This window comes from Phaenicophaeus curvirostris, chromosome 6, assembly GCF_032191515.1.
Source record: "Phaenicophaeus curvirostris isolate KB17595 chromosome 6, BPBGC_Pcur_1.0, whole genome shotgun sequence".
In the NCBI taxonomy this organism is placed as follows: Eukaryota; Metazoa; Chordata; class Aves; order Cuculiformes; family Cuculidae; genus Phaenicophaeus; species Phaenicophaeus curvirostris.
In genome coordinates this window covers 196,757-221,753 of record NC_091397.1, presented here as the reverse complement: position 1 = coordinate 221,753, position 24,997 = coordinate 196,757, and the positions used below count along the sequence as shown (strand labels likewise).

General features: G+C 56.3%; 1 protein-coding gene across 1 annotated transcript in view; it reads right to left on the bottom strand.

Annotated features, from left to right (window-relative positions):
• The window catches only part of AGAP3 (ArfGAP with GTPase domain, ankyrin repeat and PH domain 3), a 95,938-nt gene that overhangs the window by 17,473 nt on the left and 53,468 nt on the right, over positions 1 to 24,997 (bottom strand). Inside the window, exons 11-12 of the mRNA XM_069859092.1 lie at positions 18,497 to 18,665; positions 3,686 to 3,859 (exon numbers count right to left, since the gene is read on the bottom strand). Of these exons, the coding sequence (XP_069715193.1) occupies positions 3,686 to 3,859; positions 18,497 to 18,665 (343 nt within the window). The remainder of the gene's footprint in view (positions 1 to 3,685; positions 3,860 to 18,496; positions 18,666 to 24,997) is intronic.

The window sequence follows — 24,997 nt, the reverse complement described above, 5'->3', positions numbered from 1 at the left end:
GTGTGATGGCTCCCGCGCTCCTGGCAAGGCACCTGTGGGCTCAGAGACCCTGACAGCTCTCGCTCCATGGAGCAGAGCGCACCCACATCCCTGCTCTTCCTACTGCCCAGTGGATAAAGACACGGAGCTGGGAGCTTCATGTGCGCCACTGGGATGGGACTGAAGTGGGGTAGGGGCAGACCAGGAATCACACTTCATCTACAAGATCAGGCACTGCTTGCTCTCCCTCTTTCCCCAGCAGGGCAGACGTGAGCTCCTCTGACCCACCCCAGGACTTCCAGGTCCTTGTCCCACCATGGGAACGCTTCTGCCAGCACACTGGGACTGCCTAGTTCCTCCCTCCAAACCAGCTGGCTTCCCGGGAAGCCCCTGGGTCCCCAGGTTTGGGATGCAGAGGTGCTTCCATGAAGTGCTGGAACACTTTTAGATGACCTGTACAGCCCATTCCCCCTTTTCCATGGGCTCTCCTGGCACAAACAGATGAGGCAGCACATCAAGGCCAGGTTAGATGGAGCTTGGAGCACCCCAACCCAGTGGAAGGTGTCCCTGCCCATGTCAGGGGGTTGGAACTGGATGGGCTTTGAGATCTCCCCTAATCCAACTGGATGGGTTGCAACTCAGGGCTCGGATGCGAGGCACAGCTGCTTTGCCTTCGCTCATCCCAGCAGCTCTCCCAGGAGCCTTCTCCCTCCTGACGCTGAGAACTCACTTTTACCACTGGATGCGTGGCCCAGGGAGCTGCTCACCACCCCCAGCCCTTCCTCGACAGCCCTGAGCAGATCTGCAATAGGAGGCAGATGCTGGGAGGGATGGAATTGCTGCCTTCCTGGCCAACGCAGCCAGGACAGCACTGTGAGCCCTAAGCTGGGCACGGGGCAGCAGGATCCGGGAGCGGACAAAGAGCCGGCAGTGCCCGAGACACTCGATGAGCACCGACCAATGTTCCTCATTGCTCCTCACAGCTCCCAGAACAGAGGCTGGAGACAGGTTGGGGTTGGGCGCTGCTCTCAAGAGATAGGATGAGAGGAAACAGCCGCACATTGCACCAGGGGAGGTTTAGATTGGATATCAGGAAATACTCCTTCAGGGAAAGGGTTTCGAGCCCTGGCAGAGGCTGCCCAGCGCGGTGGTGGAGTCCCCATCCCTGGAGGGGTTTAAAAGCCATGCGGATGTGGTGCTCAGAGACAGGGTTTTGGGATGGGCTTGGAAGTGTTGGGTTTGTGGTTGGACTTGATGACGTTAAAGGTCTTTTCCAACCTAAATGACTCCATGATCCTGTGATTCCACGTGACATCACACCCCTCCACAGGGAGATACAGCGCTGTCCTGGCCTCTGCATGACATTGTCGGATTGCTCCGAATGGCTGGGCCATGCCGTGGGCAGGGAGCCGGGCTGGTCCACTCTCCTGCGACACTCGGACAAGAACCAGGACATTCGGAATGCACAGCGTGGCCATGCCGGCCCCAGGGCTCCGCGACGGATCTGGGAGGAGGAGACCTGCCAGGATGGCCCCTGCAATGCTGTACAGAAGGGCTGGCACACAACATCCACCTGCAGGAAGGCAACGCACATGCTGACCATGGTGGGTGGGCAGCCCCGGCTGCTGTGTGCGCCGAGGATGCTTGGCAGTGCGCACGTTTGGCGGTCGGCACACTCAGGAGCCGGCACACTTGGTGGTCAGCACGCTTGGTGGTCGGCACACTCAGGAGTCGGCACACTCAGGAGTCGGCACACTTCAGAGTCAGCACATTCAGGGGTCGGCATGCTTGGCATCCGGCACACTCGGTGGTCAGGAGGCTCGGCAGTCAGCACACTCAGGAGTCGGCACACTTGGCAGTCGGCACACTTCAGAGTCAGCACATTTGGTGGTCAGCACGCTTGGGAGTCCGCGTATTTAGTGGTCAGCACGCCTGCTGGTCGGCACAAGTGGCACGCGGCACGCTCGGTGGCCGACACTTGGCAGTTGGCATGCTTGGCGGTTGCCACGTTTAGGAACCAGCAGGCTTGGGACTCAGCACGTTTGGTGCTTGGCATGCTTGGTGGTCAGCACGCTTGGCCGTCGGCACGCTCAGCTCTGGCTCCCACGAGCAGGGCAAAGTCCTGCCTGCAGCAAGGTCCCCCTTCTCCCAGCGCATCCCCCTTCTCCCTGCAGCATCCCAGACGCGCCCATGCTCAAAGCGGCTCACGGAGCACCCGTCCCAGCCTCCTCCGGGAGCGGCGGCCGTGCCGCTGCACCCCATGTCCAGGGCGGAGAGGGGGAGCTGCCGGCACATTAATGCTCAGAGCTGCGCCCTTCCGCTCCCGTCGCCCGTGCTGCCCCATCAGCAGCACCAGTCTGATTAATTCGCTTCCAGCAGGGAGCTGATGGGGCCAATGATGGAGCCGCTGCATCAGGCGCGCTGAAATTGATAGTTTTTCACAGTTACAAATGAGGAGCCTCCTCAGCTGCAAATGGCGCCGGCACAGTCGGACTCCGGTAATGATCATAAAGAGGCTCTCTTTAAACTGCGAAAGCCCCTGGGAGCGAGCGGGGGGGCGGCTGCCGCGCTAATGAGAACGACAAGGGGCGAGCAGGCATGGAAATGGCTCCTCCACTCTTGATGTGCATTTAACTGCTTTTTTAGTGCGGCAGCAGAGCCAGGAACGAAGGAGTGATGAATGCAGCACAAAAGCATTTATTTTCCAATTCGGCAAAGTGGCTACGTTGGGAAATGTATGAATTATTTTAATTCACTCAACTGTCCTGAAACATCCACGGAGAGCGGAGGGAGCGTGGGGGGAGGGGGCGGGCTGCGCCGCGTGCGCTCCAGAGACAGGAACGCACAGGAGCAGGGACTGATCTGGGTGGAAGGGACCTCAAACCCACCCAGTTTCACCCCCTTGCCATAGGTAGAGACACCTCCCACTGATCAGGGGCTCCAAGCTCCATCCAACCTGGCCTTGAACTCCTCCAGGGATGGGGCAGCCACCACTGCTCTGGGCAACCTGGACCAGGGCCTCCCCACCCTCACAGCAAAACATTTCTCCCTAAGATGTCATCTCAATCTCCCCTCTTTCAGATCAAAACCGCTCCCCTCGTCCTATCCCTGCACTCCCTGATCAAGAGCGCCCCCCGCCAGGTTTCCTGGAGTCCCTTTCTGTACTAGAAGCTGCTATAAGATCTTCCTGGAGCCTTCTCTTCTCCAGGCTGAACAACCCCAACTTTCTCAGCCTGTCCTTGTACGGGAGGTTCTCCAGCCCTTGGATCATCTCCATAGTCTCCTCTGGACCTGCTCTAACAGATCCATGTCCTTCCCCTGCTGAGGACTCTGGAACTGAGTGCAGGAATTGCTCTGATTCATTCAACGGCCCCAAAATCTGGGAGCTGGGGGAGCCAAGGAGGAGTGGAGACATGGGAAAGCAATGGTTTCTCCTCTCAGGGTGAGCCGCAAGTGGTCAGAGCAGCCCAGCCATGGAACAGCATCCCTTGGATGGAGGGAGATTGCTTTACCATGTGTACCAGGAGAGCATCTCCATCTGGTTTGGACCCTGCCCGCTGCCCCTGACAAAGGGGGACAATCCCTACACAGCCTCAAACACTATGTCCAGCACCTACAAGCAAAGTCAGGGCTCAGAGCCACAGAGCAGAGCTCGGGACCGCACCATTCCCAACTGCAACAGACCAGGATTGGAAGCGCTACTCACCGGGGTTGGGGCAGCTGCCGGGGATGGCCACAGCCTCGTTCCACTGATCCGCACTGGAGACGGAGTACGACCGCTGGTGCATCCCATCGGGCTTGGAGCTGAAGCCCACCAGGTTGATGCCGCTGATGGAGCGCTCAGAGTGCAGGGAGGTGCTGCTGGTCGAATGAGGAGCACCTGCAAGACAGACACGGATTCAGCAGGGTCCAACTCCTGTTCCAGGCACGGTGGAGAAGAAAAAACCATCCTGTACCTTGTCCTGGAGCAGCCCTAGATGAGGGCAGGCTCCGAGGGCTCTCCTGCTCCAAGGGTGCCAGCGTGTCACCCCCAAAGTTGCCAAGAAAAGAGTATTGTGTGGCATCTGCCACTCCTCAAGGGACACCTGGATCGGGAGATGCCGGCTCAGCATCCCAGGATGCAGAGCCAGGCATCCTGGCACACGGCATCCCCCACTGGCCGGATCTGGTGGCTGGAGCTCACCCTCTGCTCACAAGCTTTGCTGTTGCCTCCAGCACCCAGACAAACACAAACCCACTCGGAGGCGGCGTGTCCAGCCCCGCTCCTTAACCAGAGGAAACACAACCACGCTGGGATGACAAGAAATGAACAGGAAAGCACACAGAGAATGCCAGGGGAAAAAGGCGCCTGCAAGGTGGGGATCCTGGGTAGAAAAGCTTCTTCCCACCAGCTGGAAACCCCTCCAGCCACCACTAGGAGCTGGAATCCCCTAGGAAAGGAGCTTTTCAGGACTGTCAAGGAAGACAGGATCACTTCCACAATGGATCACGTGTTTCTGGAATACAAGAACATCCAAGATTTCCAGAGCAGCTCTGTCAGGGAGCAAAAGCCTGGCTGCCTGAGGCTGCAGGCGATCCGTATGGAGCTGTCCTGGAGGGATCACCCTCCAGCTGCCCACCATGGCACCTCCCTATGCCTTCCCTTAGGGCATCCAGCTCCAGCCACCGCAGAGCAAGCACTCCAGGAGCTCGGAGCCAAGCCAGGGGGCCCCTTCCCTACCCTGCAGCATGGAAGGGTGCAGTGCTGGGATCCCAGAGCAGCCCTTCTGGCCATGGATGAGGGCAGGGGCCATCGCATGCCTCTATCTGATGAGATGGGAACCTCCGGCCTGACCCATCTGCCTTCCCCAGCCCCACCAGAGCTGACCACTCCGTGGCTACGTGCAGAGGCAGGATGAGAGAAGCCGGGCTCCTTGCTTCCCAGGACTGTTGGGTAAGTGGGATACTCGACAGCAGGCACTTCTGGAAGTTGTCCTGTCCAGCCCCTACTGCAGCAGGGCACCCACGGCCAGATGGTTTTGGAGCACCCCTAAGGAGGGAGACTCCACAACCTCACGAGACAACCTATTCCGGAGTTCAACACCCCACCATGAAGAGCAGAGTCCCCCAGAATCCTGGTGTGGAGTTGCAGGTTCTGCACCCAGGGTGACATTTCTGTCCCATTCCATGCAATCCTGTCCCATCATATCTTGTCCTACACGATTCCATCCCATCCCATCCTGTGTCATGCCATGCCATCCTGTCCCAACCCATCCCCTCCCATTCCATTCCATCTTGTCCTATCCCATCCCATTCTGTCCCTGCTGCTTCCATGAAAACCTAGGAAACAGGACTCCAACACCACTGGTGCCTGAGTGCCACCTGGAGCTGCTGAGTGCCCGAAACCCAGATCCGCCCAGGAAAAGGTGGATGCTGAGAAGGGAGGGGTGATGGGGCCACCAGCCCCACACCGCCCTCGAGTGTCCTCCCTTCCCAACATCTCCCTTCTCTGTCGGGATTATCCAGGAGCTTTGCCTGCAGGAGCTGCCAGCGGGGCAGGAGCGGCTCAGCCAGCGGCTCGGCTGCTCCATCCCGGCTGCTGCGCACTCCCCCTCGCTCCCTCCCCTCGCTCCGCGCTGCAGAAACACGTGTAGAACCACGACACCGACTTTGCCTCTAATTAGCCCTTAATTTACAAGACACACTCGGAAGGGTAATTAGCTGGCGCTCCGCTCCTGACTGCCACATCCATCTCCTCTCACCTCCTCGTGGGAGGGAGCCGGCTGCCATCACGGAGAGCTGGGCCCTGGGGACTGCACGGATGGGATGGGATGGGATGGGATGGGATGGGATGGGATGGGATGGGATGGGACAGGACAGGAACAAGAAGAGACAACATGGGACAGGAACAAGAAGAGACAACATGGGACAGGATGCCGTGGGATGGGCTCCCCCATGCCCAGGCAGCGCCTGTGTCCCCAGGCCAGGCTGCACACACTGCAGGTGTGGAGGCAAAGGGCAGGAGCTCCGTGTGGATAAGACCTGTGAGGGTGGGGAGGCCCTGGCCCAGGTTGCCCAGAGCAGTGGTGGCTGCTCCATCCCTGGAGATGTTCAAGGCCAAGTTGGATGGGGCTTGGAGCAACCTGATCCAGTGGGAGGTGTCCCAGGGTTTTGGAACTGGATGGGCTTTGAGGTCCCTTCCAATCCAACCCATTCCAGGATTTATTCAGCTTTAAAAAGTGGCCAGCAGGACAATGGTCAGATGGTCACTAAATTCTGCTCTGCACTCCAGCGACACTCCCACAACAGGACCGTGTGGTTGGATGTCATTGTTGTGCACAGCAAAACGAGTCAGAGGAAATACCTTGAGATGTTTGTGGCTCCCACAAAAACTGAAAGCACGGAACCAGCCGCTGCCACCTGGAGCGAACTCCGCTCTCGGTTCCTTCACTGGAGCTCTGTTCTGGCACAGCCTAGTGATTCACGGACGGGGCCACCAGTTCTGCCACAGCAGAGACTGCGCCTCATCCTGTGGGTGCAGCTTGGCTGCAGTTCTCCAGGCTTCCTTGGCTTCTCAGGGTGAGGACACCCATCGTAACACAAGCTCTATTTTCCACTGCACTGGAGATGAACACTGTTCACGATCTCCCAAACCACGTCCCAAAGAGCCACTGGTTACCACCACCCATCAACCACCACTTAAAGGTAACAAGTTCCCAGCGGATCACCAATTATTAAAAAAAAAAAAACAACTGGAATTACAGCACATCATCCTAGCACACTGATGCTCAAGATGGTGTTGGCAGCCAGACTGTGTCTCAAAGCCTCCCCAAAAGCCACATGTGGTTGCTCTGGACCCTGCCATGCTGCTCCTGGGCTGTGTGGACGTGGATGGACACCCACCTCCAGCTGGTGGGAAGCGCCTCAGCTCTGGGAAACCAATTGGTTCCAGAGGGGAGGTGAGAGCCAGCAAGCCCCGCTGGGCTGACTGCTAAAACTCTGCAGGTAAAGACAAAATTCACCGGTCTCCATCAATGGTGGCCCTGGGAGCATCCCATGACTGCCTTTTCCAGAGCAGGTCCAGAACCAGAAGAGTCTCCATCAGGTAGACACTGAACCAAGTACCGTGTGCTGTCCTGCTGGACAGACTCGGTTCCTTTCTGCTGAACAATTCCTACCAGTAACAAAGCCAAAAAAATGTTGGCAAGCTCTTATCAACCTAAAGCACCAGGATGGAGACGTGTCATTTGGAAGACATCAACTCCCAAGTTCTCCTTGGGAGATGGCAACAACACCAAGCACCCACAGAGCCCCACGAGCATGGTGGGGCACGTTCTGGGATCACAGAACCCTGGAATGGTTTGGGTCAGAAGTGACCTCAAAGCCCATCCAGTTCCAACCCCCTGCCATGGGCAGGGACACCTCCCACTGGATCAGGGGCTCCAAGCCCATCCAACACCTCCAAGGACGGGGCAGCCACGACCTCCCTGGGCAATCTGGGCCAGCTCTGCCAACAGAGAACGGCTGTGAGAAATCTCTGATCCAAACCACAGGCAACTGAGGTTTCCCAGCCCTGCTTCTCAGTGAGGCCATCAGGACCTGCCAGCTTGCTCACAGCGGGAGGCGCTGCCTTTCTCCGGGCCACACAGATGCTCTGACACAGTGGAATCTCCCACCTCTCCTAGCACTGCTTTGGAGAACCACGGAATCACAGAATCATTTGGGATGGAAAAGACCTCCAAGCTCATCCAACCCAACGCCACCAGGCTGCCTGAACCCTGTCCCAAAGTGCCACCTCCACACGTTCCTTCAATCCCTCCAGGGACGGAGACGCCACCCTGGGCAGCCTCGGCCAGAGCTTGGCAACCCTTTCCTTGAAGGAATTTTTCCCTCTATCCAATCTAAACCTCCCCTGCCACAACTTGAGGCCATTTCCTCACATCCCATCGCTTGTTCCCTAGGAGAAGAACCCAAGCCCCCCACCCCCTTCCCCCCACCATCCTCCAGCTCCAACCTCCTTTCCAGGAGCTGCGGAGAGCAATGAGGTCTCCCCTCAACCTTCTCCTCTCCAGGCTAAACAGACCCAGGGCTCTCAGACACTCCAGGACCCTTTGACTCCAGAGCGTTCACCAGGTCTACTCCCTTCTCCGGACGTGCTCCAGCCCCTCAAGGTCCTCCTTGGAGTGAGGGGCCCAGAACTGCTCCCACAACTCAGAGGGTAAAGATGCTGGCATAAAGCGATCAGGACGCTGTGGACACAGCAGCAACTTTGGCAGAAACTGGTCGAGCACAGGCACATGAGCAGTGGTGGAAGAGACCCCATGGCATTTGCACGTTGACAGGAACAAGAGAAAGCGCTGGGGAAGACATGGGAGCTGCACTGAGCTCAACATCTGGGACTACTGGAGGACAAACATGAAGATGTGACTTATTTTCAGGTCAAGCAGCTCTGAGAAAGAAGGAAAGAGAGGTTCCCCCTAGGAGGAAAGCAACAGAGATGATGGACTCAAGCAGAAGTTCACTGAGGAAGCAGCTCTTGAACGTGGCAGATGGTGTCCATCTTCCCATCGGGCACTGGAGACTCTATGGAGAAGGGCGGTAGGTGGCTGTGCTGCTGTTCCCACTTCAGTGACTTTTTTCCCAAGTTCTTAATCCACAGCGTAATTCCCTGCATGTGTCCACCTTCCTCCCTCAGCACGGCTGGTTCCAAGCATGCTTTGGGGCTGCGGGGCCAGCACAAGGTTCTCACCTTCTTCACGAGGAACAAGCCTGGATAAAACAGCGGAACGAGCCCTTTGTGTAGCCGCAGCCAGAGCAAGTCTGGGAATGGCAGGAGCTGGAATGCGTCCCACACAGCCAGAAGGGTCACTTCAAGGGCTGCTCCTCATAAATCACTGGCGGCGGAGGTGCTGGCAAGGTGCTCCATGGCAGGGAGAGCCTCCAGCCGCTGCTCCAGCTGGCCAGGCAGGACTGTGCCAGGGCCATCGCCAAACAACTGGGGCTTTCTGCTTCATCTCCGGATCCAATAATCATGAGGTTCAACATCGTCCAGTGCAAGGTCCTACACCTGGGTCAGAATGGGGGATGACGTGATTGGGACCAGCCCTGAGGAGAAGGATTTGGGGTGCTGGGGGAGGAGAAGCTCAACATAGGCCAGCAACGCGCGCTCACAGCCCAGAAACCAACCATGCCCTGGGCTGCATCCAAAGCCACTGGACCAGCAGGAAGGGAGGGGATTCTGCCCCTCTGCTCTGCTCTGCTGAGACCCACCTGGAGCCCTGTGTCCAGTTCTGGAGTCGTCAGCACAGGAAGGACATGGAGCTACTGGAGTGAGACCAGAGGAGAAAGACTTAATGATCCTGAAGGTCTTTTCCAACCTGTAATTCTGTGAGTCCAGAGGAGGCCACAGACATGATATGAGAGCTTGAGCACCTCCCATACAAGGACAGGTTGAGAGAGTTGGGGATGTTCAGCCTGTAGAAGAGAAGGCTCCAGGGAGACCTTAGAGCAGCTTCCAGCAACGAAAGGGGCTCCAGGAGAGCTGGGGAGGGGTTCTTGATCAGGGAGTGCAGGGATAGGATGAGGGGAATGGTTTTGAGTTAAAGAGGGGAGATGGAGATGAGATCTTAGGCAGAAATGTTTTGCTGTGAGGGTGGGGAGGCCCTGGCCCAGGCTGCCCAGAGCAGGGGTGGCTGCCCCATCCCTGGAGGGGTTCAAGGCCAGGTTGGATGGGGCTTGGAGCCCCTGATCCAGTGGGAGGTGTCCCTGCCTATGGCAGGGGTGGGACTGGATGGGCTTTGAGGTTCCTTCCAGCCCAAATCATCCCATGGTTCGACCCCATTCTGCTGCTGTTGTCTTTATCGCTGTTCCCACCTGCCCAGACGTGTAAAACACCTCAGCCCAACACAGCTCGCTCCACTCCGCTTCCCTTTGTGCCCGCAGGCTCCACTGTCCGGACGGAACGAGAACGAGCCCTTCACTTCTCCTCTAACCCAGATTTAGATATTTTTAAATGCCGCAATCTTCATTTGATTTTAACTTTTCAGAATCCAATAAAATGTCCTTTAAAAAATCCTAATTATGCTTCACTGTTTTTTCCCTGTCTAAGTTCTTTCTCCCAGATGATCCGGCTCGTAATTGCTTCCAGCGCCGCAAAATTGGCTCCGATGAACATTTTTGTGTGCGTGTTTAACACTATTTCTGACTTAGATTTTACTCTGCTATGACGAAGTCAAGGTTACTTTTACCTAAGCCACCGCTGAGCTTTAACTTTGTGACTCATCACCACCATCTGCATGATTGAGGGTGACCACAGCATCTCCATGGGGCTGCACGGGATTCAGGAAGCTTTGGTGTCGCCTGACCAAGTCTTTCTGTGAGCATCACCACGATAATGTCATTCACTGTCCAACAAGTTTGGGTGAAAAACATCAGGAACGGTTTCTGAGAAGTGAGATCAAAGAGCTGGGGATGAGCACGCATGGGTCCCACCTGAAAGGTTCTGCCCCTGGATCAGGGGACCTTTTCCATGCCAGGAGGGCACTAGCCACTCTCTCACCTCAGGCAATTCCAGGCACCTTACCGACAGCGGGATTTTCCCAGGTGGCTCCTAATGACACTCGCTTCATTTTTCCAGGTGCCCTGGGCAAGGCACCCGGAGCCAGATGTTCGGAGAGGCGGGATAACGGCAGCCAGCAGGCCTGGCTCGCGGCCCCAGCGTGCCCACCTGGCTCTGTTCCCCCTGTCCTGTCCCTGCACGCCCTCATCAAGAGCCCCTCCCCAGCTTTCCTGGAGCCCCTTTCTGTACTGGAAGCTGCTCTAAGGTCTCCCCGCAGCCTTCTCTTTCTGAACAACCCCAGCTCTCCCAGCCTGTCCTCATACAGGAGGTGCTCCAGCCCTCAGATCATTTCTGTGGCCTCCTCTGGACTTGCTCAAACAGCACCATGTCCTTCCTCTGCTGAGGACTCCAGAACTGGACACAGGGCTCCAGGTGGGGTCTCAGCAGAGCGGAGCAGAGGGAGAGAATCCCCTCCCTCTCCCTGCTGGTCCCACTGCTCTGGATGCAGCCCAGGACATGGGTGGTTCCTGGGAAGGGATCTCCACCGCCTCGCTCCCTTCTTCTCCCTGCTCATCCTCTCCACCTCGCTTTCTCCGAGGCTTTTTTCCCTGCTCAGCCACACCATGCATGGCTCCTTCACTGTTCCAGCGAGTAATAAGTGCATCAAGTCCTAGTAATTATCTCTAATTAGGGTTAGTGATTATGCTGTTGGGTTGGGGAAAATCAATCTCTGGTTTCCCATCAGGGAGAGTCAGGGTGGGAGGGGAGCCGGCACTACAGCTCCCTCCCGTGATCCGAGTCCTCCTCCGAGCTTCTCCTTGCCCCAAGGACCAGGAGCTCCATGGGGAGCAGATGGGTCAGAGCGATGGACACTTCCCAGTGGATCAGATTGTTCCAAGCCCCATCCAACCTGGCCTTGAACCCCTCTAGGGATGGGGCAGCCACCCCTGCTCTGGGCAAACCGGGTCGGTGCCTCCCCACACTCACAGACACCCCCGCACCTCCTCGCTGGTGCAAACACAATCCAGTTTGCAAAACTCAGGCACACCTCAGTGTTCCTGCAGCGTCCAGGACACCTCAGTGGAGCAGCTCCGTGTGCCTCTCCACTTCCCAGCCAACGGATCGGTGCTTTCAGCCCACGTGCCACAGCGCGTCCCAGTCCACCCCTGCAGTGCTGGTTATATCTTTCCCACTCCAGATAAACCCCAAATGCCTCAGTATCTCCCATTCCATCCCCAGGAGGAAGCATCTCTTTCCTCCTACAAGGACTGACTCATTCCGGATAAACCATTCCGCTGCCTTCCTACCGGCTGCAGCGTCTCTCAGGGTGGCACAACTGCAGAAAAGCCAAAGGATGCGACGCATGGCAATGCCATAAATACCACTGCCCCCACGGCACGGCGTGACCAGATCCCACCCAATGGAGGTGGCCTCGCTCAGGAACTTAGGAGCACAACAGGACACCACACTTTGTCCCTGGGATCTGCAGGGAGAATACAGGAGCATACGGTACGTTATACCAACACCCATCAAAACTTGGTGATCTCTAAGGTCTTTTCCAACCTAGGGATTCTACGATTCCATGAAAACCTGCCACTAACAATGTGTTTTGCCTGTTCCAAGCGCCCAGACAGAGATTGAGGACGGATAAATGGAAGCTCAGCACTCACAGCAATGCTCTAAAGGGCCAAAAAAGGGAAAGAAAAAGCAATTCCTGGGCTCTAAAGAGGGAGCACGGTGTTAGCGCAGGCATTTGGCCATTTTGGCTTCATCTCCTCCATGCCTCAGTTTCCCTTCTTTAGGAAACAGCTGAGAGAACAGTTACAATGTTTGGAATTCTGGAATTCACTGAAACTCGAGCATATGCCTGACAAATACACCCTCAAGCTGATTTCGCACATCCCAGTCCTTCAGCCCACGGAGCACTGAGGTTTGCCAAGACTGCCCGGCCGAGCCGTTCCTTCCCCTTCCCAACGCGTCCCTTCTCTCCCCTGGGAAGTCCTGGCCATTTCCAGCTTCCACTCCATGCAAATCCTTGAACGCAAGTGGCTCCAGCCTCACATTTGGATTCATCCTCCCGCTCCAGGCAGCTGGATAAACATTCCCGAGATGTCACCATTGAATGTTAGAGAGAATTTATAACATTTACAACATACACATGAATTTGTGGTGTTTTATACCCGATTCACGATGCAGAGTATTAATTACAGATAAATCTCACTCCATCTCTGATCCCCGCTTCACCTCCTGACTACAAACAACCCTTTCCCAGGGCCTTGGGAAGTATGAAGATGCCCACACCCCAATCCCACACGGACAAACATCCCAAACAGCTCCATAGGGTGCGGCACCGACCCAGTCTTGAGCAGATCCCAGGCGGGAGCGGACAGTCTGTGCCCGCTTTCCCGCTCCTACCCAGCTCACAGGCATCAAACTAGGGCTGCGTAGGGGATTCCTGCCTCGGAGCAGGGAATACTGGCAGGAAGAGAGGCAGGCACAGACTGTGCACATGCAGGGAGCGGAGCAGCCACAGGATGAGTTATCAGGGCTCTGGATCAGGGAAGGCTGGGATAGGAGACAAGGGGAACACTTTTGATCTGACAGAGGGGAGATGGAGATGAGATTTTAGGCAGAAATGTTTTGCTGTGAGGGTGGGGAGGCCCTGGAACAGGTTGCCCAGAGCAGTGGTGGCTGCCCCATCCCTGGAGGGGTTCAAGGCCAGGTTGGATGGGGCTTGGAACAACCTGATCCAGTGGGAAGTGTCCCTGCTCATGGCAGCGAGTTGGAACTGGATGGGCTTTGAGGTCCCTTCCAACCCAAACCATTTTATGGTTCCATGATTCTACTTTGCTGTCAACCACAACCCCCTGGAGGTGTCCAAGGCCAGAAGGAGGCTTTGAGCACCTTGATCCAGTGGGAGGTGTCCCTGCCCATGGAATTGGATGGGCTTCGAGGTCCCTTCCACCCCAAACCATTCCAGCATTCCATGACCCCGCTCTGCCCTGGAAGAGCGCGTTGTGCAGCCAGAGTCAGGAGAAAAGCACAGGATGCTCCCACTGCCCCCCCCGGCTGCCGTGACCCGCGCCAGCCCGCTCTCCACTGCCTCTTCTTCCCTCAATGTCATTGTCCCCCACGGCGAGCAGCGGTGTGCCAGGGAAACAGGTTTTCCCTTTTCTTTGTTAATTCTTCCCTCATTACATTTGAAATTCCACAATCAGTGTGCACTGTAATTGTCGAATTTGATGCTAATGATTAATGAATTAAACATGGATCCATCAATTAGTCCTCGGAGAATAATTCTGCATAAAGCAGCGGATAATGTAATTACAGTAACAAAGATAATGAGATGTTAACATCGACGGAGCCCGACGTGACATGATCACAGCAGGCGCAGCAACCCCGGCCTGGGGGAGCCAATCCCTCACTCCGCGAAGCCGAGCATCGGGGGGCAGCGCCCAGGCACGGCACCCGGCGGGGGGCTCTCCCACACGCCCCAGCACTGGCGAGGAGCTCTGCTCCTGGGCGTTGTGCACTCATGCTCCCGGGATATCTGCTCGGGAAGCACGCTGCGAGGCACTGGCATGGATACGGCACATGGAAACCTGGCATCACCTCCAGGATGGGCTCCCAGGCGCCTTGTAGAGTGGCTGAGACCACCCCAGGCTCCCCATCGTCCCACCCGGCACAGCACACCGAGGGCTGCTCCATGGAGCCCGGCCGGCCGAGCCAACCGAGCTGAGGATGAACAGGAGGATGTGGAACACGGACAGGGGACACCCAGACCCTCATCATTCCCAAGCAACCACGAGCATCAGCCAGGCCACTGCATCCCAAGCAATGCCTCCACCACCACGGGACTGAAAGTGCTTTCCCTCGCCTACAGAAGCAATCACGGACAAGGAGGAGGTGGAGGAGGAGGAGAAGGAGGAGGAGCCGGAGGAGGAAGAGGAGGAGGATAAGGATGCTCACATGCAGCCTACCTTACACATGTGCCAGACCTCACAGATTGCCTCTCTGGGCCAAGGCGACCAAGCAGCATGGAGATACGGAATCATGGAATGGTTTGCATTGGAAGGAAACTTCAAGATCATCTCCATGGCCTCCTCTGGACTCACTTCAACAGATCTATGACCTTCCCACGCTGAGGACTCCAGAACTGGACACAGGGCTCCAGGTGGGGTCTCAGCAGAGCAGAGGGGCAGAATCCCCTCCCTCGCCCTGCTGGTCCAGCGGCTTTGGATGCAGCCCAGGACATGGTTGGTTTCTGAGCTGTGAGCACACGTTGCCAGCTCATGTTGAGCTTCTCCTCCCTCAGCACCCCAAGTCCCTCTCCTCAAGGCTGCTCCCAATCCATCCTCCACTCAGATTTGTGCTGGGATTGCCCCGACCCTGGCACAGGAAACACTCCTCAGTCACAGTGCATTCTCATCTAAGGGACAAGATGTTTTGTCCAGGCACTCATCAAGAGCAGCTCCACCTCTACCTCAAACACTTGCAGCTTTCCAGGAATACGGCGTTATGCACTTCCCAGGATGAGGCCCCTCATTTTCCTGATGCAGGATGCTTGGCCCAAAGGACTCCTGGGTCATGACTGTGGCAGGTGGAGTGCGTACATGCCACACGTGGTGCCCCTGGTGAAGAAGGTATGGCTCAAACAGAGCAACAGAACCACAGAATCATGGAATCACTGAGTCTGGAAAAGACCTCCAAGCTCATGCAGTCCATTTGTCAGCCCACCCCCACTGTGCTGACTGAACCCTGTCCCGAAGTGCCACAGCCACACATCGTGTGAACTCCTCCAGGGATGGGGACTCCACCACCAACCTGGGACGCCTGTGGCAGGGTTTGAAACCCTTTCTCTGACGGAATATTTCCTAAAATACAATCTAAGACCCCTGGTGCAACTTGAGGCCATTTCCTCCCATCCTATTGCTTGTTCCTTGGGAGAAGACACCACAACCCACCTCACCAGAACCTCCTCCATCACTGTCACTGTCTGTGCCACGAAGGGGACACCAGAGCCACTGGGGCCCTTGTTCAACATGCCGTGTCTGAGGGGTGTCCTGAGTGGACACCAGGGTGGTCAATCCCAGCTCCACACGCCGTGCTGCCTGCCGTTAGCACGGAGGGTAAGCTGGCAGGGGCAACACCAGCCAGGTGCTGCTTTAGAGTCTCCTGACCTTGAAGGGCTTCATTTAGGACTGTAAAAGTTGTTAATTTAGCCGTAAATGTTGCACTAATGCTGGTCACCTGCACTGAATTTGCTCCAAGCCTGTTTGCACACACAATGCTGGGTCTCCACAACCCTTTGGCCTCTGCTAGTCCCTTGGTCAGGGAATGCAGGGATGGGATGAGGGGAACAGGTTTGAGCTGAAAGAGGGGAGATTGAGATGAGATCTTGGGGAGAAATGTTTCCCTGTGAGGGTGGGGAGGCCCTGGAACAGGTTGCCCAGAGCAGGGGTGGCTGCCTCATCCCTGGAGGGGTTCAAGGCCAGGTTGGATGGGGCTTGGAGCCCCTGATCCCGTGGGAGGTGTCCCTGCCAAGGCAGGGGTGGAACTGGGCGGGCTTTGAAGGCCCTTCCAACCCAAACCATTCCACGAGTCCATGAGATGAGAGCTGCCAGGCGGACCCGAGTGACAGCCCGTCTGAGCCCCGAAGGCAACAAAGCTGCAAATTCCCTGCAAATTGGAAGCAGGGCAGATTCTTTACCAAACCCAGATTCAGGATTCCGCATTACCCAGGGATACAAGTGAGCTACCACCGAGTATTTTGATCATGTAAGTGCTCTTGCCCTGGCAACTGCATCGTCAGCCCGCAATCAGTCCTGGAGGCAGCTGAGCGAGTGGAAAAAATCCCTTGGAAAACATCCTACCACCTGTGTACTGGGAGGGAAAACCTTTCTGGCCATGGCAGAGCCACTCACAGACACAACATACAAATCCAATCAAGTTCACTGTCCTAACACTGAGCCTCGTGCTGTTGCACATGCTCTGGGCAGCCCAGCAGTGTCATTCTGCTCTGGGCCCAGAGCAGTGACCAGGGGATCCCAAATTCATGGTGTTCTACATGAGAAAAGGCCACTACATCCACCCAGTTTGATCATATCCACCCAATTTGATGTTCTCTGGGCAGCCCAGTGGTGCTGTTCTGCCCCAGGTCCAGAGCAGCAACCATAGGATCCCACAGTCATGGATTTCTGAACTAGAAAATGCTACCACATCCACCTAATTTGACATGTCCACCAAGTTTGACCGTGTCCACCTGGTTTATTTGCTCAGGGCAGCCCAAAACACTGGTGGGCCAGAGCAGTGACCAAGAGACCCCAAATTCATGGATTTCTACATGAGAAAAGGCCATTGTATCCACCCAGTTTGATCCTATCTGTCCAATCTGACCCTGTGCATGCGGTGACATGGAGCTGGACTGGAGGGTATCTTCTAGAACGACAACTGATCTCACTTTAAAGGCTTCAAGCAGAGCCAAGGCCACCAGCTCTCTGGATGAACTATTCCAACATTTAATTACTCTTCCTGCCAGGAAGATACGCCTCCTCCCCAGTTCAAATCCCTCCAACCTCAGCCCCTGTGCACTGCGGCTCCTCCAGCTCTGCCAGCCGGGCTGGAAGCCCTCGTGCAGCGCTCCCTTCCAGGCGCTGGTTTTCCAAGGAGCAGCGATCAGTAATCAAGTCACCGCTCCTGTGAGCTGAACAGGGATGCCTGGGGGAAGCAGGATAAGGGGCTACATGGGCATGCGGTTCAAGAGCAATGTAAGCTTCCCTGTGCTTTGTCTTGGAATTCTCCCTACTGCTCCGACAGCCTTCCCTGAGCCAGAGCTGGGACAAACCTCCCGAGGAATGCACGCTGGTAGAGCAGCAAGAATCGCTGCTGCACCCAGGCAAGTGGAGGTAAAGAAACGCCAGCAGCGAGCTGCGGCAGAAAACCATTCCCTGGCAGCTTATCCGGCTCCAGACTAATTCCGATGCCACAGGAACAGCACTTTGGGTTCAGAAGGGCTGATTATTTCCCCGTGCGGACACAGCGATGCCAGCGTGTCCCATTCCTGATGCCATGGGTGATGCCGAGGACCCCAGCAGCTCCCGGCGTTTGCTCCAGCTGCGCGCCAATCCACACTGGGAAGCGCGGTGCCAGCAGTGCCCTGACCGCAGAGCAGGACCAGACAGAAACAAGGATGCAGTCACTCAAGCCTGCCCGTGGCAAGACGGTGTGTGGTACCGGATTGTGAGGGATTCCTGCCATCAGCATCATCCCTTGTTATGCCAAAGGGCAGAGAGGTCCCCTTTCCCTGCTGTCCTAGGCTACTGCCAGCAGAATCCATGTGGAAACTGTTCCTCCTGGCCAAGGACACCAGCCTCAAGGACAAAGGGAAGGGGTGGCAATGTCCTGGGCAACTTCAGTGGGAAAGGGCCAAGCTCCACAGCTCCCTGGGCAATTCCTTTCCCACGGCATGGAAAGCCTCACACAGCATGGCACCAGCTCTGTGGGAAAGCAGAGCCCCCCCAGCCTCACTCCATTCACAGCTGCACCTCTCTGAGGTGCACACAGAAGGATAACAACTACAAAACAAGCTCCTCGCACCACAGTTTCTCCAGGGGAAGCGAGGCAGGAAAAGGAGGGCACAGAAAAGGATCAGGAGACATTCACACTTGGTATTTCCCTTGGTTTCAGGAGCATGCATGTCAACTCCTCAGACTCCACTGGTTCCTCTTGGGGAGCTCACGCTGCTCATTGAAGCCCCTCTAATGGTTCCTCCATCCTGGACACCAACCAACATAACATCCCAACAGGATCTCCCCTGAGACCCCCCCAGAAACACCAGCCCCCACCAACAGCACTCCAAATGAGCAGTGAAAAAAGAAATTCCAGAGTAGCTTTTGCTCCTGGCTCAGCAAAGGCAGGTGCTGCCAATGCTCCAGAGGGAAGGACACTTCCAGCTGCTCCGTCACCCACACGTGCGCCTACCTGTGCCGCCAGCCAGCTGTGTGCTGCTCCGCTCCTTGGCGAGCCCGTTGGCCTTGGGGCTTGCGCCGGGTGCCGCTGCCGTGGTCGCCCTGGGGAGCCGTTTGCCCGGCACCTTCACTGTGGTCCGCAGCAGATCGATCTCCTTCCCGTGCACGTTCTGCATGTAATCCTGTGGCAGAGAGGCAGAGGGGTTCGAGGTCAGCCCTGCCCCAGCCCACCCTTCTCATCCGCATCATCAGAACTATCATAGAATCACAGAATCACAGAATAACCAGGTTGGAAGAGACCCACCAGATCATCGAGTCCAACCATTCCCATCAAACACTAAACCATGTCCCTGAGCACCTCGTCCACCCGTGCCTTAAACACCTCCAGGGAAGGTGAATCAACCACCTCCCTGGGCAGCCTGTTCCAGTGCCCAATGACCCTTTCTGTGAAAAATTTTTTCCTAATGTCCAGCCTAAACCTCCCCTGGTGGAGCTTGAGGCCATTCTCTCTTGTCCTGTCCCCTGTCACCTGGGAGAAGAGGCCAGCTCCCTCCTCTCTACAACGTCCTTTCAGGTAGTTGTAGAGAGCAATAAGGTCTCCCCTCGGCCTCCTCTTCTCCAGGCTAAACAACCCCAGCTCTCTCAGCCGCTCCTCATAAGACCTGCATAACTAAGACCCAGAGCCACTCATCCACATGGTTAACAGACCAATGGCCAGGATTAGCCTAGGGGATCTGGGAGCTCATCCCATGCCGGTTTCTCTTGCCCTACAGGGAAGTCTCAAGGCAGGCAGACCAGAGGTGAACAACCCTATGGCATTCCCTGTGTCCACATCCAGCCTCTTGCTGACACACGCATGCCGAGTCTTGGCTTCCCACAGCTTGTTGGCACGTTAGAACTGGTGCCGGAGAAGCGCCAGGTCTCGCCTCCCGTGCCCAGAACCAGTCAGCTCCAATATGAATCACATTGGATGCTGTCACAGGCAGGTGGATGCCATGAGAGCCTGGCTGGGATTGGAGATCAGACGGAGCAAAAGAGCAGGAAGGTGGGAGGCAGTTGTGCTTCCCTGCCATCCATTGTCCAGCTAATAATACAATATTGGAATGTGTAAGGAACAGGACACCCGTGAATTCCCTCTCAGGTCACAGACAGCACAATTCAAGCCCAAACCAACACAACCCAGGACAACTCCCTTGTTCATTCCCCTGTACAGCCGTAAGGTATCCCCAGCTCAGTGCTCCCACCATTCCCTATGGCAGACCAGTCACTGAACAGACAAGAGCTCCGCAGGAGGATCGTTAACATCATCCTGCACTGCCTCCAGAAAGGCATCTCTCCTTTCCATCAAAACAGAGCTGCGGAACCTGGGCTGTGTGTGGTCCCATGCCCTCCACTCCCTTCCTGCTCCACGAGGCACTGCGCTCTCCCCAGCCCTCTCCGATGCTGCTGGCTCTTCCCTGGGCTCATGTCCCAGGAAGACCCACCTGACAGGGTTACCAGCAGGGAATGCTCTGCCCAGCTCCCGGGCGCAGCTCAAGGGAGCCAGGACCAAAAGCTGAGCCACAGGCTCCGTGAGGAACCATGGTGTGGTGCATCCTCCTCAACTCCGCACTGGGAATGGGCGATGGCGATGGGAGAGGAGCAGCAGCGAGCGTCCAGAGCGAGGCTTCAGCTGCTGCCGGGTGGCTTGGGCTCGCTCCACTTCACAAAGAGGGCACCAAAGAGATAAGCGCAGAGCTGGTCCCTGACTGCTTCCAGATCCAAGAGGATAAAGACATAAACAAGACCAGATTTAGCACAACCGTTCTCCCAGCCGCTGGCTCCCAGTGGATACGGGATGCATGGACAACGCTCTGTGGCCTCAGGTGGCCATAACCACACATCACCTTTCAGCAGTACCCCAAACCCTCGGCTTGAATCCTTCACAGGATTCAGAGCCTTCCTCTTCCTTCCAGGATGCCCAGACCCCTCTCCAGGCATCCGGCCCTCACCACACACCCAACAGCCAGGGCAGCCACGCGTCCTTCCATGCTCCCAGCCGCTCTGTGCTTTGACCTCAAACGCCACGCTGGGTGCAATTCCCAGCCAAGCAGCCCACCCAAACGCTGCTCCAGGCTGTTCCCAGCCAGGTGGGAGCCTGGGGGCACCCCTGGGCAGGGACTCTCCATGGGGCTGGAGGCGTTTCCCTCACTCAGCACAATTGCGGCGGTCGCCGGCTGCCTGCCGGAGCGAGCGGTCACCAGCGCACGGCTTTTATTACATGCTATAAAACAGCAATTTCTTCCCAAGCCTCCTCGCTAATTACCCAGCCAGTTCTCTCATTTCATTTTATTACTGGAATTAACAACGAGTTCAAAGCGTGGAAAGCTATTAAGATGTGTGATTAAGCCACATTCAATTAGTTTCTACAAACAATTTAATTGATGTTGCAGATAGAATTAACAGAAGGTGATTGTGTGAATGGCTCCACTGGCTGCAAAATGGGAGAAGCTTCCTCTCCAGCTCCGCGTGGCACAGCGCGGCCCGGCCAGCGGAGCCGGGATGAACTGCGTCCGCCTTCCTCACCGGCAGCAGCAGTTGCTCTCCAAGGCTTTGGGAAAGCGATAGGAAACCACACAGCTATCTCTGCAGGACTTGTTCTTTTCCCATCACTGAGCACACTCGCAGAAAGGTGGGAAAAATGCAGATGGAAGAAAGAACCTTCACTGAATCATCATGGAATGGTTTGGGGTGGAAGGGACCTCCAAGCCCATCCAGTCCCAACCTCTGCCATGGGCAGGGACACCTCCCACTGGATCAGGGGCTCCAAGCCCCATCCAACCTGGCCTTGAACACTTCCAGGGATGGGGCAGCCACCCCTGCTCTGGGCAACCTGGGCCAGGGCCTCCGCACCCTCACAGGAGAACATTTCTGCCTAAGATCTCATCTCAATCTCCCCTTTTTCAACTCAGAACCATTCCCCTTGTCTTATCCCTGCACTCCCCAAACAAAAGCCCCTCCTCAGCTTTTCCGTAGGCATGTCAAATCCCAAGATCAGGCCTCCAGCAAATGCTGCTCCCACTGCTCCAGCTTCAGGCATCCTGCTTTCCAGGTCTCTGGCCGCTCCAGAGGTGGCACTGGGAGCAGGATCATGCAGCTCCATAGGACCAGGCTTCCATGGAGAGTCACAGAACACGGGATTCTGAGTCTGAACCAAGCTAGCCAGAGCGTTCCCCGACAACTTCTGGCTGCAAAGCCTCAGTTTGAGCCTGGCTCAACCTCAAAGTGGGGCTGGAAGTGCCAAGATCCTGACCCAGGAACAGGTCTGAGCAATGGACACCAGAAAGCAGATGAGCAGCCCCACCAGGAAGCTTTTGTTTGGTGAAACCAGAAGCAGGATTGAGCCAGAGCCGTGATTTTCACCCGATGGGCACAGACGCATCAGGAGCAGGTATTCCCTCCTCTGCCAGAGGGAAAAAGCAGCAGTAGGGCTGCTGATCCCTCCTTCTCAGAAAGGCTGGGAGAGAATGTAACCAAGATGCAAAGGAAGAGAAGTCTCGGCTGGAATCACCCAGAACCATGGCCAAGGAAAAGCCATTGGAAACAGAGGAGCAGCACAAAAACACTCTGGACCTTCAGCATCCTGACAGCGGCTGGGATGTCCTTCCCACCATGTGGAGCCTCACGGAGCCTCTGCTGCATCCTAAAGTTCCATCCCAACCACCTCTTCCGCCCTGCATCTCTGTGCTTGAAGCGGGTCCTAAACCGGACACGCGGAGAGAAGGCACCGCAAGGCAGGAGGGGCTCTGCTAATGAGAACAGCTCGTCGACTCACCAAAGCCTTTGCCAGCAATGCGAAGATCCAGGGCGGCTGCCCCATCCCTGGACATGTTCAAGGCCAGGTTGGATGAGGCATTGAGCAACCTAATCCAGTGGGAAGTGTCCCTGCTCATGGCAGGGGGTGGACCTGGATGGACTTTGAGATCCCTTGCAACCCAAACCATTTTATGGTTCCATGATTCTACCTTGCCGTCAACCACAACCCCTATATCCCATCCCTAGAGATGTCCAAGATCCGGATGAGGCTTTGAACAACCTAATCCAGTGGGAGGTGTCCACGGCAGGGCTTGGAACTGGATGGGCTTTGCGGTCCCTTCCAACCCAAGCCATTCCAGGATTATATGATGGTTCCACAACGGTAGGTGCTCTTTTTCCCAGTTCTCAGGGAGGGAGCATGTAGATCCCCCATCCTTGCAGAAGTCACAGCTGGGCAGCTCCACATCTTGTGGCCCACATGCAATCAGTCCTTGCTCTCAGGCAACACAACCCCATCCTGGGCGCAAGGATCGAAGCTTCCAGTGGAACCGAGGGGAGGAGAGGTCCCTCCTGAACCTTTCCTAGCAACACGATGTGGATCTCCAGGAGCACCAGGTGGAAGCAAACCCAGTTTTTCCTTGGGGCAGTGCAGTAATGGAATGAAACATGGAAGAAGGGCAGTAATGGAAGGATCCATCGTCAATCCCGATCCCTCCCTGAGGAAGAAACAGTATGAAAAGGAGAGGAACCTGGCGTGCAGCATCTGAGCACGGTCAAACAGCATCCTGCATCCTGGCCTGCGATGCATCCAATGGAAATGTGATAACCCCCAACACACAGAGCAGCAGCCACCACCGCTCCCTCCCGATTTGGTTCCATAAAGACCAAAAACAGGGATTACGAAGCTAAGGAATGTCAGACCAGACAGCATGGCCCAGGGATCAAAGGTGGAGAGAGAAAACACTGCTCTCAAAGCTCCCATGGATTCAGGCAAGGAAACGTCATGGCTGGCATTCCAGCATACGGATGGGAGGGTTAAAGGGTTTGGTGGCTCTGGAGTTGGATTCCTAAGCACTGCAAGCCTGTGAGAGGGCTAGAAACAAGGAGAGAGACTCCAAGGCTCTCCAACACTCCTGTGTCTGAGGAAATGGGGACAAAACAATGGGCTGGAAGCACCAGTAAGGCCAGGAGCTCCCACCCACCCTGGGGGCTCTCCAAGGCTCCAGTGTCACAGGAGATCAGGACAAACTGAGGGTGTAGGAGCGTTCAGGAAGCTCAGGAGCTTCCACATACGCTGGGGGCTCTCCAACACTCCTGTGCCTGAGGAGGTGGGGACAAACTGAGAGGTTGGGAGCATCGGGAAGCCCAGGAGCTTCCACACACGCTGAGGGCTCTCCAACATTCCTGCATCTGAGATCAGGACAAAACAAGAGGCTGGGAGCATCACAAAGTGCAGGAGTTTCCACACACTCCAAAGAAAGTGTCCTGTGCCTGATCTCTGCCCGGCATTCCCAGACACCATCCGTCTCTCCTGGCACAGCGCATCCCCTCGGCAGAGGCGGCTGCAGTTACAGGTGTGCCTGTCCGTGGCTCGCCGTCTCTGTGGCAAACTGTGCTCAAGAGGGAACGGGGAAGAAGAAGAAGTCATTAGCCCCGCAGTGGGGTGGCGACAGAGATGGATGGGGAGGCAGCTGTGCGCCCCAGCCACGCAGCGAAGGGGATCGGCGAGGCACCGAGCGGCAGCTCAGCTCGGCAGGCTCCGTGCAGGCACCTCATCTCCATTACCCAATACCCAGCAGCCAGGAAAATTATTCCACACCCAAACAGCACCATCAGCCGCAGCCGCGAGGAGTTCTCTGCCTGCTCCTCACCCTGGATGTGCAGAGGCGGCAGCCCCTGATTTAATGGATGAGTGGAGGAAGCAGGGAGAAGAAAGATGTGTTTACCAAGCATTGCTGTGTGCAGAGCACGTTCCTGTCCACCTTTCACAGAATCATGGAATCCCTTGGTTGGAAAAGACGTTGGAGATGATCCAGTCCAACTGTACCTGTCCACCACTAAACCGCCCCTGAGCATCTCATCTGACCAGCTTTTAAACCTCTCCAGGGATGGTGACTTCACTACCTCCCTAGGCAGTCTCTGCCAGTGCCTGAGAGCCCTTTCTGTGAAGAAATGTTTCACGGTGTCCAAATTGAACCTGCTCTGGTGAAACTTGAGGCCGTTCCCTACCATCGCATCCCCTGTCACTTGGGAGAATGAACCAGCATCCACCTCTTCACGACCTCTTTTCAGGCAGTTGTAGACTGCTAGACTGTAGACTGATGAGGTCTCCCCTCAGCCTCCTCTTCTCCAGGCTAAACAGCCCCAGCACCCTCAGCCATGCCCAGGACCCTTGGGCTCCAGCCCCTTCCCCAGCTCCGTTCCCTTCTCTGGACGTGTTCCAGGCCCTCAAGGTCTTTCTTGTTGTGAGGGGCCCAGAACTGAACCCAGATTTCCAGGTGCAACCTCACAGGGGAACAAGCCCTGCCCTGCTCCTGCTGGCCACACCATGGCTGACCCAAGCCAGGATGCTACTGGCCTTCTTGTACACCCAGGCCACTGCTGGCCCATATTCAGACACTGTCACCCAGCAACCCCAGGTTCTTCTCCTCCAGGCAGCTTTCCAGCTGCTCTTCCCCAAGCGTGGAGCTCCATGGGGTTGTTGTGTCCCAGGTGCAGG